Genomic DNA, 12,920 nt, shown 5'->3' on the forward strand with positions numbered 1-12,920 from the left:
TTTCAGTTGGCAGAAAAAAAAATCTATAATTTTCGTTTAATAGTAATAATAATAGTTATAATTTAGAGCCAAAACAAATGCAGACTATGCACAAAAGAATAAAATCATTTTATAAGTTTGCATGTATGTATGTATGTAGTATATATATGTAGGGCATGTAAGTTTGTTTGACAAAAAATACATTTAGTTTTCGTTTTCTATTTAATTAGTTGTTGTTTTTCTTGTTTGTTATGTTTATGTTAATGGTTCTTTTTTGTTTGTTTGTAGTTGTTGTTGTTGTTTCATTTTATGCTTAAACTAAACGCTAAAAGTTAACACAATACATTTTAAAAAAATTATAAAATAAAAATTATATGTATGGTATATATATGAATATTAATATATGTATGTAAGTATGCCATTTAATATATATGTATGTGTGTGTGTGTGTGTATGTGTGTGAAAAGCATAATATTGTTGTTTAGTAACGTTTAAATTTCCTTGCTTTTCGTTTTGTTGCTCCTTTATTATAGATTTTTTTTGTTTTTGTTGGGAACGCCAAGACATTAAAGTTTGTAGCTAAAGTGTTATAATTTGTCATTCCTTTCTTTTAGTTTAGTAATTGTATTTTTTTTTTTTGTTGCCGAGACGCTTATTGCATAGTTGTTGTTGTTTTGTTGCAGCTGCAGATTCAATTCATAATAATTATACGCATATGATGTAAGTTTATGTATATGTGTGTGTGTGTATTTATGTATATATGTGTATGTGTATGTGTGTTTGTGTGTGTGTGTGTTTGTGTGTGTAACCCAACTAAAAATAATGCGGTTTTTTCATAGTTTAAGCTTTACTCGCATTAAGTTTCTTTCGTTTGTGGCATTGCGCTCTTCTAGGCGCTGCTACTGATTCAAATTGATTGATTGATTGTTGTTGTTGTTGTTTGCTTTCACATTTTATTTTTTTAGGCAGTTTCCATTTTGTGTGTTAGGGGGGGCGGGGGAAATTGTACGCGTGTGTGTGTGTGTGTCGTCTCGCCCACATTGCATTTTTATTTGCCTTTAAATTGTTTGCTTGTAAATTCTATATATATATATATATGTATATGCTTTTTTTTAAACGCTTTTCCTTTATGTCTGTCGCTTCTTTATTTACTTTTATTTTTATGCTTTTAATATATATAAATGTTGTTTGCTTTGTGTATCGCATAGTTTTTGCTTTTTCTTTTAAGTTAGTTTGTTATGCATTTCACTTTAATCTTCAGCAACGATTTGCTGTTTTGTTTTCTTCTTATTATTATTCTTCTTCTTCGCTTAGTAATTCTTTTGCTCTCTCTGCATCTGAATCTGAATTCGTTTTATCATCGTTCTTGTTGTTTGCCCATTCACACGCAACAATAATTTAATCGTCTCTTGTTGTTCTCGCGCTCGTGTGTGTGTGTGTGCTTAAGTGTATGTGTGAGCGAGAGAGAGAGAGCGAGACTTTTGTTTGTCTGTTTTTGTGTCGTCGTCATCGTCTTTGTCGTCAGTTGGAGGATCACTCATCAATTGGCGTGCCACTCACCGCGGTTGGCGCCAGCGCCGGCGCCCGCGCAATTGCTCGCATAGTAGGGCTTGTTCAGCTGGGAGGAGCCCGCGGCAGGCGATGAGCCGCCGCCACCAGCTCCAGGGCCGCCAGGGCCACCGTTGCCGCCATTATTGGCTCCACTGGGTGCATTGCTATTGCCGGCACTGCCGGCGCCACCCGTCACCTGACGCATGCTCTGCGCTCGCTGCGCTGCTGCTGCGGCCGCTTGCTGTTGCTGCTGCTGCTGGGGATGCTGTGGATAGTTGTTGGGTCGCTGTATGGGCGCCGGATAGCGTCCTTGGCCGCCGCCGCCGCCTCCACCGCTCTGTCCCACGCTGCCAACACTGCTGCCGCCGACTACTTGGGATCCGCCCGAGCCGCTGCCAACTGCACCTGCTCCGCGGCCGCCCAATGAATTCATATTGTTGCCGTTGCCGGCTTGGCGCTGCTGCTGCTGAGATTGTTGCTGCTGCAGCACTTGATTCTGTAGATCCCACTGCAAATGAGAAGAGAAAGAAGAGGAGCAGAGTTTTAGCATATACGTTTGGTTGGGCGTCCGACTACTCACTCCGCCGTAGTTCTTATGATGGGGCGGACTTGGCTGCGACTGCACCTTATTGCCTAATCCTAGGCTCATGTCGGCGCTGAGCGGACTCTTTAGCTGTCTACCCATCTGGAACAACAATTACAACAATTAATTTTGAGGATTTCTTGAATTTGAGTTTGAATTTGAACTGATGGAGTCCCAGAAAGAATTTGAAAGAAGAAATCCGAGTGAGCGTGTTGAAAATTCTTGCAGCTGTTTGTCATAAATAGAGCGTTATAATAAAGGAACGAAGAAAGGAAACTAAACTAGCTAATGGACTAAGAGCGCAGCACTACATGAGTTCACACTTACCGAGTCCTGCATGTGCGCCTGGGCCTGGCTGCTCTTCATGTAGCCACCATTGCCGCCACCGCCGCCGCCGCCAGCGCCGCCTCCGCCACGGAACTGTCCCATGCCGGCGGCCGTCAGTAGCTGAGAGTTCATAAATTGTGTATTAAAGTTGCCCATGGAGTGCTGCGACTGTGGTCCGTTCGAGCCAGGCGGTCCGCCTTGATGGCCACCGTAGATGCCGCCGCCGCTGCTTAGGCCGTAGCTCTGGCCACCATTGCCGCCGCCCTGGGGTGGCGGTCCGGCAAAGTAGGGCGGACCGCTGGGTCCGCCGGGTGCTGAATTCGAGTAGTAGCTATTCGACTGCAGCTGATGCGCTCCTGGCGGCGGTCCGCCCTGGCCAGGATGCTGCGGTGGGCCCGCATACAGATTCATATACTGCTGAGCAGCTGCATAGGGTCCGCCGGGTCCGCTGTTGCTGCCGGCCGACTTGGAGCCAATGGCACCAATGGGCTGCTGTTGGTTCTGCTGCTGCTGCTTGGAGCCGCCCGTGGACATCATGCTGCTGCTGTTGTTGCTGATGATGGCCACTGCGGCGGCAGTGTTGGGATTGTTCAGCTGCTGGGAGCTGGGCTGTGGCGGTGGCTGGCCGAAGGGACCGCCGCCGCCGCCGCCAAGTCGGAACTGTGACGTCAGATTGGAGTACATGTCGGGCGTGGGCGCTGTGGGCGGTGGCGGCATGTTGCCGCCATGGTACGATGGGCGGGGGGTCTGCATGGCGTACGCAGTGAGGAGCGGCCGCCAGCGCCGCCGCTGGGCCGCTGGAAGCGGGCTGCAGTAATACGCAGGGAAACTGGTGAGCCCGCGCTGGGGGCGGCCGCTGAATAGGCGGGCGAACGGCTCGAATGATCAAGCGAATGGAATGGAGCGTACATGCTGCCCGCCTGTGTGGGCCCGGGCACCTGCGGTGGCGGCACCTGAGGTGGCGCCAGCTGCGATGAGTTGAACACTATCGACGGCGGGCTGGGAATTGTTGGAATGCCGAACTGTGGCGAGGCCTGATAGAACGGCAACTGTTGCTGCTGGGAGTGTTGCTGCTGCTGCTGCTGCTGTTGCTGTTGTTGTTGCTGATGACTTGGTGGTGGCGACATGCCAAGGCTCGCATGCAGCTGCTTGGCCTTGGCCTGTTGCTGTTGTGCATGTTGCTGCTGTTGCTGTGGACTGGGATAATCATCCTGTTGCTGCTGCTGCTGGAATTGCTGCTCCAGCGTGCCGGCGTCGAAGGGTGAGCCGTGACTGCCGTATACGGGTCCGGGTGAGGAGAGCGCATGGTGTGCGGCGTGATGCGGCGGTGGCGCCTGCTGTTGCTGATGTTGCAAGTGCACATAGTGCGGCATTTGCTGCTGTCCATGTTGCTGTTGCGAGTGTTGTTGTTGCTGCTGCGAGTGTTGCTGCTGTGATGCGGCCACGGCAGCAACAAAGGAGGCTGCGGTCATGTGTGTGCTGCCATCATCGACCTGCTGCTGATGTTGCTGCTGCTGTGCATGTTGCTGCTGCTGTGCTACATGTTGCTGCTGCGCATGTTGCTGCTGCTGCTGCTGCTGCTGAGCATGTTGCTGTTGGGCAGCGGCAACGGCAGCAGCTGCAGCGGCAGCAGCAACCGCCGCCTGTTGCTGTTGGGCATGTTGCTGTTGCGCGTGCTGTTGCTGCTGCTGCTGCTGGTGCTGCGTAGGCGGCTGCGCTGATTCCGACATGGGCGTGGTCGACTCCCACACCTTTTTAACGCTTGCTATTTTCATATTCAAATCCGCTGTGGAATTATTTTGTTGCTGCTGCTGCTGTTGACTGCTGGCGGCGTCCACTTTAAGCGTCACTGCATCGTCCGCAAAGCTGAAGCCCAACTTCATATCCTGCTGCTGCTGCTGTTGTTGCTGCTGCTGCTGTTGCTGCTGATGCTCATCATCCTTGCCAAAGCTCATCTGGGAAAGGGCGCTGGACAAATGGTCGACGGCAAGTGCTGCTGCTGACTGTTGCTGCTGTTGATGCTGCTGCTGCTGCTTGTAGGTGGAGTTTTCAAAGATTATGGTATTCACAGGCGCATCGATTATCAAAGTGCTCAGCGACGTGCTGCACGCTGCCTGCACCGATGGCGCTGGTGAGGCTGTCGCTGCCGCCGCCGCCGCTGCTGCTGCTGCTGAGACGCCAACAACTGCATTCTCGCTGAGACCAGGTGGCGCTCTGCCTGCAAGGCCTGCCGCAGCAGCTTCCTTGAGTGCATCCTCCTTGCTTGGATGCTCCATGTCATCCTTGGTGTGCAAACTAGCGCTGAGCGCAAGCTGCTGTTGCTTCACCTTTTCCGCCTCTGCCGCCGCTGCTGCTGCTGCGGCAGACGTCGCTGCCGTTGGATTTGAAGGAGGAGCAGCAGCAGCGTTGCTGCTGGCTTCCGACTCAGAGTGGCGTTGGTGCTTCTGGTATTCCTCATAGCCTAAGCGGCCATAAGCACGGCCTCCAGCAGTGGCGCCGCTGGCACCGCCAGCTCCAGCTGCAGCTGGAGTTGCAGCTGTCGTGCGACGATATCCTGGCGCCGCATTACTGTTGGCTGGGTTCAAGCCGCCACCGCGTCCGCGTCTGGAAGGCTCACCACGTGGCGAGAAGCCAACTTTGCCTTTGCCTTTGGGATTGCGTTTGGCCGCAGGGCCTCCTCCGCCTCCGCCTCCTCTCCCGCCGCTGCTGCTATAGCAATCTTCATCCACATCCTCTGAATGCTCAGACTGCTCTTCGCCACTGCCATAATAGCGACGTCCAGCGAAACTGTCTTTGCTGCCACCGCTGCGATTACTCCAATCGCTGCTGTTGTTGCGCTGCTGCTGTCCGCGATAGTTGCTGCCAGGTTGGTGGCGTGGATTGGCATTAGCTCCTCCGGCTCCGCCACCTCCTCCGCCGCTGCTGCTATAGCAATCTTCATCCACATCCTCCGAATGCTCAGACTGCTCTTCGCCACTGCCATAATAGCGACGTCCAGCGAAACTCTCGATCTCGCCACCGCTGCGATTACTCCAATCGCTGATGTTGTTGCGCTGCTCCTGTCCGCGATAGTTGCTGCCAGGTTGGTGTCGTGGATTGGCATTAGCTCCTCCTCCACCACCGCCCATGCGTGCACCACCTCGTGGACTTGGCCGCTTGCCGGCGGCTGCTGCCAGCTGCTTCTCCTTCTCCAGCAGCAGCAGCTCCTCCTTGCTCAGTTTAGACGACTCTTCTCCCGCCGACGCCGCCGCCGCCGCCGCTGCTGCTGCCATCAATTCAGACTTCTCCTTTGCATTGTCCATGGGTTCAGCGCTTCTGCGCAATATCTGTGTGGGCTGCATAGAGTCTGCTGCTGCTGCTGCTCCTCCTCCGCCACGTGGCTTCTCCTCGCTGAGACTTGGCTGGCGAGCGGGACGCTGCAGGATCTTGATCTGTACAGACGAATCATGGCTATGCGTAGATGAGATGCTCTCCTCGCGATGTCGATGATGATGATGCTTTTGCTCTGCATCTGTTTGCTCCGCCCAGGATGAGGAGCCGCCAATGCTGCCAACGCCGCAGCCATTGCCAGCGTCGTCACCAGAGCTGACGCTGGTTTTGCGCTGTGAATTTTCAGAAATGCTACGCGGAAGTTGCTGCTGCTGCTGTGACGCAGACTGCGCCTGTGCCGCTTGTGCATTGCGGTAATCCTGCTCCTCCCTAGCGCTGTCATGGCGGTTGCGTCCATAGGCGTTGCTGCCACCGCCGATGACGGCGTTGCTGTTGCCGTTGCCGCCGCCGCCACGCGCCTAGACACCAGAAATGCTGCGCGCGCCGCCGTTGCCGCCGTTACCGTTGCCATTGCCACCTCCGCTGATGGGTCCACCATTGGCGCCCTTCTGCTGCAGATAACGTGTGCTGCCGCCTTCGAAAGCGCTGCTGGCAGAGGCGCTCTTCTCTAGGCCGCCGCCGCCGGGGCCACGTGGTTGCTGCTGGTGCTGCTGCTGTTGCTGGCGTTGGAAGCGCGGCGGTAAATTCGACTGAAAGTGAGTCATAAACACGGGCTTCTGTCCATACTCTCCGCCAGCTGCAGCGGCAGCTGCAGCCACTGCGTTCATGTTGCAGCTGCCGGCGAATCCTGCTGGATTAATGATGTTGCCGCTGCTGCCTATGCTGGCATTGCTGCCACGTGGTCGTCGCTGCGCTGCTGCCAGCGCTTCATCCTCGCTTGGCGTGGCGTTAGCTGTGCACGCTGCTAATGCTGCCGGCTCAGCTCCTGCTCCCGCTGCAGCTGCTGCTGCTTGTGCTGCTGCTGCTGCTGCTGCTAGGGCTGGTGCCAAGTTTGTGACATCGCTTAGCTGCTGCTGCTGCTGCTGCGCTGCCGCCGCCTCTGCCGCCCTTTTGCAGTTCATTTTCATTTCAAGCTCTTGCAGCTTTCTAGCTGCTGCTTGCTTGCGCTCCATCTCGCGTCGCTCCTCCTCCTCCTTGCGCTGCTTGGCCCGCTCATAGACGCCAGCATCGAGCGCTATCCCACCGCTGTTGGCAGCGACGCCACCGGCGCCGTTGCCGCCACGATGTCCATTCTGTTGACGCTGCTGCTCAGCTGCGGCGCTCTCGGCATTCTCACGCTCGCTGCTCTCTTTGGCGCGCTGCTGCTGTTGCCAATTGTTGTTGCTGCTGTTATTGTTACCATTGCCGTTGCCGCCGGCTGAGCTACCACTCAGCTTGCGCTGCTCCAAGTGATGCTTGTTGTTGCCATGGTCGTGACCGTGTCCGTGTCCGTGACGGTGACGGTGCTTTTCATCTGTGGCAGTGACATGCGCCTCCTCATCATCGGAGAACGTCAACTTCTTGGTGTAATCAATATCGTCCTGCTTTGTCCAGCTATCGTCCTTGGCTATGGCATTCAGGCGCTCCAGATCCTCTTCGCGTATAATGGGACGCTGCATTTGAGCCACCTCTGGCTCGACCACAAAGTCCTTGTCCTTGATATCCTTACGCAACGGACCGTTGGCCTGCAGTTGTTGTGGCGGTGTGCTGGCGCCTCCGACAGCACTGGGTGGCGTTGCTGTAGCTGCTGGTCGCTTGGGTATGGCGGCCGCAGCTCGGAATCCGCCAAGCAACGCTGGCGAGGCAGAGCGTGCGCCAGCGCCGCCGCCAATGCCATTCTGATAGGGTATGGGCGTGCCGCCCAGTTCTATGCCGCCGACCCCGCCGCCGACGCCAGAGCTGACGGCAGAGGAGACGACAGTAGCGCCGGCCAATGCGGCAGCCATGGTGGGCGCACCAAGACCCATGCCCAATCCCAATACGCCGGCTGCATTTGGCAGTGGTGCGCCGCTGCGCATGAATGAGGGCATTAGCGATAATATGGGCAACGGCACACCGGGAGCAGAGCCAGGGGCGACGGGCCCGTTTACATTTAGCTGTTGTTGGTGGCCCTGGCCCGGTAGGCTGGAGGCCAACTCCTTGGCTGCTTTCTCTTGCTGCTGCAGCCAGGCAGCCGGATCGTTCTGTGGACGCAGGCTCAGCTCGCTTAGATCGCCAGCGCCAACGCCGACGTCGTCGCTGCCACCTCTGTAATTGCCGGCATCGCTGCCGCCGTGCTGCTGTTGCTGGGCATGTCCATGACGGGCCTGATGTTCTCGATAATCGCCACGTCCCTGTTGTTGATGATGATGATGATGATGTTGTTGTTGCTGCTGCTGGTGTTGCTGCTGCTGATGATGATGTTGCTGTTGATGATGATGGTGATGGTGTTGCTGCTGCTGCTGGTGGTGCTGATGCTGCTGGTGATGGTGATAGTGACCCTCCTTGGACTTGCTGCTCGCAGCGGCAGCCGCAGCTGATATCACAGCAGATGGTCCACCCATGAGTGTGGGGAACTCGTATTGGAACTGCGGACTCTGATAATGTGGCACAACCTGCTGCTGCGCTTGCGACTGGCGATTGCCAGCAGCAGCACGCTCGTGTCCTGTAGTTATTGCTGACCATGTTTTCGGTGAATTTGTAGAGGCTCCTGATGCGCTGCCAATGCCAACGCTGTTGCTAGCAGAATTATTAATTAGCTTTGAGTTCTTGTTGCTGTTGATGTTGGAGCCGCTGCTAATATGACTATTGCTGTTGTATTTATTAGTGTTGTTGCTACTAGCGGCTGCAGCAGATGCGTTATGGCTGCTGCTGCTGCTGCTGTTGTTGTTGCTGCCGCTGTGGCTGCTATTAACGGCTGCTGCAATTGGTGTGCTGCCTAGAATTGCAAAGAAAAAAACAAAAACAAAAATAAAAACAAAAGTAAACATTTGTTCAAAGTTTAGATGCCTGGAAAAAAAACAAAAGTATTACCTTCTGCTGCTGCTACGTGCTGATTACTATTATTATTATTATTGTTGTTGCTGCTGTTGCTGCTGCTGGTAGTGGTGCTGCTGCTGCTGTTGGTGTTGTTATTGCTTAAAGGCGTTGCGCTGCTGCTACTGCTGCTGCTGTTGTTGGTGTTGTTGTTGCCGCCGCTGGCGCTAGTGCTGCTGCTGCTGGTGTTGCTGTTGCTGCTACTGTTTGTCTCGGCCTTCAAGGATGGCAGATTGGCTGGTGGGCGCCGAGCGGAGGGCACTTTACCCAATATTTGCATTCCATGTTTACGCGGCACTTGATTCTTTTGGGCAGATGGTTCACTCGATTCGCCCTATATGGGAGAAAATGCAATTTGCATATTTGTTGTATGAGAAAGTTTGAACCATAAATGGAAATCTAAGCTTGACTGGCTCCGGCTACTTACACGACTATTCTTGTACATGCGGTTTATATCCAACGCTGTAAATTTGGGCTTGGCATTTCGCTCTCCCCTACTTCCCCCCAGTGTACTCATGCTGCCAATAGATCCTCATTAGCGTTAGCTTCCTTCGCCGCCTACTGCCGCCGCGCTGTCGAACACGCTCAATTCGCACTTGCGTTTGCTTTCTTTCTCTCTCACTCACTCACTCTCGTCCGTCTCGTTTTCGGCCTTGCTTTTGAGCTGCTTTGCAGTTTACAATTTTATGTTATTGTTGTTGCTGCTGCTCCTTGTTGCTGGTTGATGTGACCCACTAGGTTTATTGTTGCTTTGTTTGCTTTGCGTTGCGTTGCGTTTGCTGCTGTTGTGTTTTGTTGTGTTTGTGTCAGTCTTCTTATGTGAGCTGTAAAAACAACTGAGAGCGTTCGCGAAAAAACAGCGTGCGCTAAATTAGAGTTACAAATATTAATACTATTCGCGCATTTTGTTTGTTGCACTTTTGTTTGCACTCTTTTCTTTTTTTTTTTTTTTCTTTCTTTCTTTATTGTATTTGTTTTGGTACGTGGGATACCTCTGCCGGCTCGCCTTGCAGTTATTATGCGTGTGCGTACGTGCATGCGTGTGTATGTGTGTTTGTATGCATGGGGGCCGCACAGCCGCCCCAATACTTGCGTGAGAGCAAGAGTAAGAGCGAAGAGCACAGAGCACACCATATGCATACGCAGACTGCGAAAAAACTGTGCGTGCAAGCGAGACGGCCAATCGCACCAACTCTCAGTGCATGTGTGTGTGAGTACAAGTTCCCCCGCCGCCGCAACGACCCACACAAACGCGTACACACACACATACACGTCAACCAGCAAGTATGCGGCGGTGGCGTCTTTCGTGTAATAATTGAAGAAGAACAATGGCTGACACACCAAGAGTTTTGGCAAATGCTAAGTCTAATAAGCATAGAACGTATAAAAACATTGCCCAACACTTGTATGCATTATATTTCAATATTTATTATTAAGGTCTGTTAACAAAAAGAAAACTTTATCATGAAATACAAACGGCAAAAAAGTTATGTATAGCAGCATGCGCGCACTTTTAGTAATTCATAAAGAGTTTGACGTACAAGTAGCTCTATTTTGAAAGATTACTTAAAAAAAAAAAACACGGCATTTTGCTTGCACTCCATGAGACACAGACAGACACACACACACAGAGTTGTCGGAAAGACATATTAAAATGTGCCGTTTAATAGCGGACACACTCAAACACACACATTTACATTCACATGCATACTTTATACGTACACGCACTCGCAAAAATTTGTAGGCTTTGTATTTATTTAGTTATATTTACTTGCACACGGTTATTCATTAAATGCGTCTGTTTCTATTCGAGCACTAAACAATAACTTTTTTAATTTATAAAAAAAATGGATTTAGTTGCGCTACATCCACCGCGCGAGAAGTTTGCCGCTGCTCTTTTTCTTCTTCTTCCTGCTGCTGTTTGGTACTCTTTTTCGCAGCAGCGTTGCCACATTGCGCAAAATTATTGGCAATGTGAAAACAAAATTAACAAAATCAAATGCAGCAGCCACTACAGCCGCCTGTATTATGTGCGAGTGCGAGCGAGACAATCAGCGCGTGCATTGCGGGCCCCAGCGCAATAACAAAAACATCAAACAAAAAAGCAAAAAAAAATTCGTATAAGCGTATATAGTGCTTACCCTTTTACACTCAGAGCGGACACCGCACACACAGTTCGTTGCTCCTTGGCTCCTTTTTCTTTCTTTTTTTTGCACTCTTCTACGCTTACTCAGCCGTTTGCAAAAAATATATAACCGAACCAATTGTTTCTTTATGTTAGCTTAGACACGTTTATGTTTATGTGCAGCACTTTTGCCAAAAGCACAGCGGCGCACTGGCTATAATTTATATTTCGTTTACAATTCGTTTGCTCTATGCGAATTTTCGATTCAAGTTTTAATTGTGTTCTCCTCTCCCTTTTCGCCGTTGGCTATTTAACGCGTTCTCGTACCGCTGTAGTTGGCTGTGTTGCGCTGGCTGTTCGTTTCTTTTCTTTGCCTATGTATTTTTCTTTCTTTTTCTGGAAGCAGTAGCTAGATGACAAATGTACTGCAAGTGTAGTTCGCCGTGGCTAATAATGAACACTTTTCTAATAAGTTTTTATTTGTTGAATTTTGCACACACACACACGCTATATACGTTGGCGTTTATATTTTAGCGTTCACTTTATTATTACTTTTTCACATAATACGTAATTGTGATGCCAGACTTTTGAACGACACATTTTTTGCTCACTTTTTAACAGGAGCATAACATGTTTTGTTCAACTTGCTTAGTTTTCTAACAACTAAATTCAACACGCTGGCAACGCCACCACAATAAATATGTCAATTTCAAATTTGTCAGAAAATAAAACAGAAGGAAAACGCCGTTAGGATCTTGGCAAAACGTCAAAAACAATTTTTGAACACATGGGTAAGGATTTCTATAAAACGCTGGGCATTAGCCGCACAGCCAATGATGATGAAATCAAAAAGGCCTATCGCAAATTGGCTCTCAAATATCATCCGGACAAAAACAAAAGCGCCAAAGCCGAAGAGCGTTTTAAAGAGGTCGCCGAGGCCTATGAAGTGCTATCAGACAAAAAGAAACGTGATATATTTGATCAGTATGGAGAGGATGGCCTAAAGCATGGCATACCCGGGCACAGCGATGCCAGCGAGTCTGGTGGTTTTGCTTATCAATTTCATGGGGATCCACGCGCCACCTTTGCTCAATTCTTTGGCTCCAGCGACCCCTTCAGCATGTTCTTTGGTAACGACATTGAGGAAATCTTTATGTCCGATGATGGCGCGCCCCGTGGCTTATTTGCCAGCATGGGCTTTCATACACGCGCCGTACAGGATCCACCCATTGAGCATGAGCTGTATGTAACGCTGGAGGACATCAACACAGGCTGTCATAAGAAGATGCAAGTCTCACGCATACGCCAGATCAATGGGCAGCAACGTAAAGAGATTAAACTGCTAAATATTGAAATAAAGCCCGGCTGGAAAGCTGGCACCAAGATTACTTTCACCAAGGAAGGTGACGAGCGACCCAATCGCATAGCCGCAGACGTAGTCTTCATCATACGTGACAAGCCCCACGCTTTATTTCGTCGCGAGGGCAGCGACATTCACTATACTGCACGCATTACGCTCAAACAGGCGCTTTGCGGTGTAAGTGTGCAGGTTCCAACGCTAGAAGGCGCCACCCTTAGCTACTGCTCCAACGGCGAAGTGCTCAATCCACACTCAATTAAGCGTTTCAATGAACGCGGTCTGCCCTTTCCGAAGAATCCTACACATCGCGGCGCTCTCTGTCTTAGCTTTGAAATTAGTTTTCCGAAAACTATTGCCCAGCGTCTGGTAAAGCCGCTCAACGACCTGCTGCCCAATGCGTAAATATGGTGCTTATGCTTAAGTAAATTCTTTGTCATGTGTTGTAAATAAATATATATAAAACATGGACTACAAATCAATAAAAGAAAGCAACTTCGGAACATTCAAATACATTCTCTTCTGCATTCTTACGAATAGTAAAGCTTTTCTCTACTTTAATTCTGACTAGCAATTTCATTTCACTTATTTATAAATTGCTTTTTTGCGGAATTGTTTAGACATGAGTTTTTTTTTTTTATAAACATGTTTTCAAGCTCTTAAATAGTTTTGTG

At 50.4% G+C, this 12,920-nt stretch overlaps 2 protein-coding genes across 2 annotated transcripts; one reads left to right on the plus strand and one right to left on the minus strand.

Annotated features, from left to right (window-relative positions):
- Positions 1-728: 728 nt before the first annotated feature.
- Positions 729-11,450, minus strand: LOC108605042 (homeotic protein female sterile). Its single transcript, XM_033294350.1, is given in 9 exon segments — positions 729-2,038; positions 2,111-2,215; positions 2,441-3,214; positions 3,217-3,972; positions 4,078-8,666; positions 8,762-8,774; positions 8,901-9,098; positions 9,192-9,600; positions 10,906-11,450. Coding segments are annotated over 8 exon segments (7,044 nt in total). The 5' UTR covers positions 9,282-9,600; positions 10,906-11,450; the 3' UTR covers positions 729-1,519.
- Positions 11,451-11,551: 101 nt separating this feature from the next.
- On the plus strand, positions 11,552-12,742 carry LOC108605168 (dnaJ protein homolog 1). Its single transcript, XM_017994754.2, has one exon. It carries the CDS (start codon positions 11,677-11,679, stop codon positions 12,649-12,651), a length of 975 nt encoding a protein of 324 aa, XP_017850243.1. The 5' UTR covers positions 11,552-11,676; the 3' UTR covers positions 12,652-12,742.
- Positions 12,743-12,920: the final 178 nt, after the last annotated feature.

Source organism: Drosophila busckii, chromosome X, assembly GCF_011750605.1.
Source record: "Drosophila busckii strain San Diego stock center, stock number 13000-0081.31 chromosome X, ASM1175060v1, whole genome shotgun sequence".
NCBI lineage: Eukaryota > Metazoa > Arthropoda > Insecta > Diptera > Drosophilidae > Drosophila > Drosophila busckii.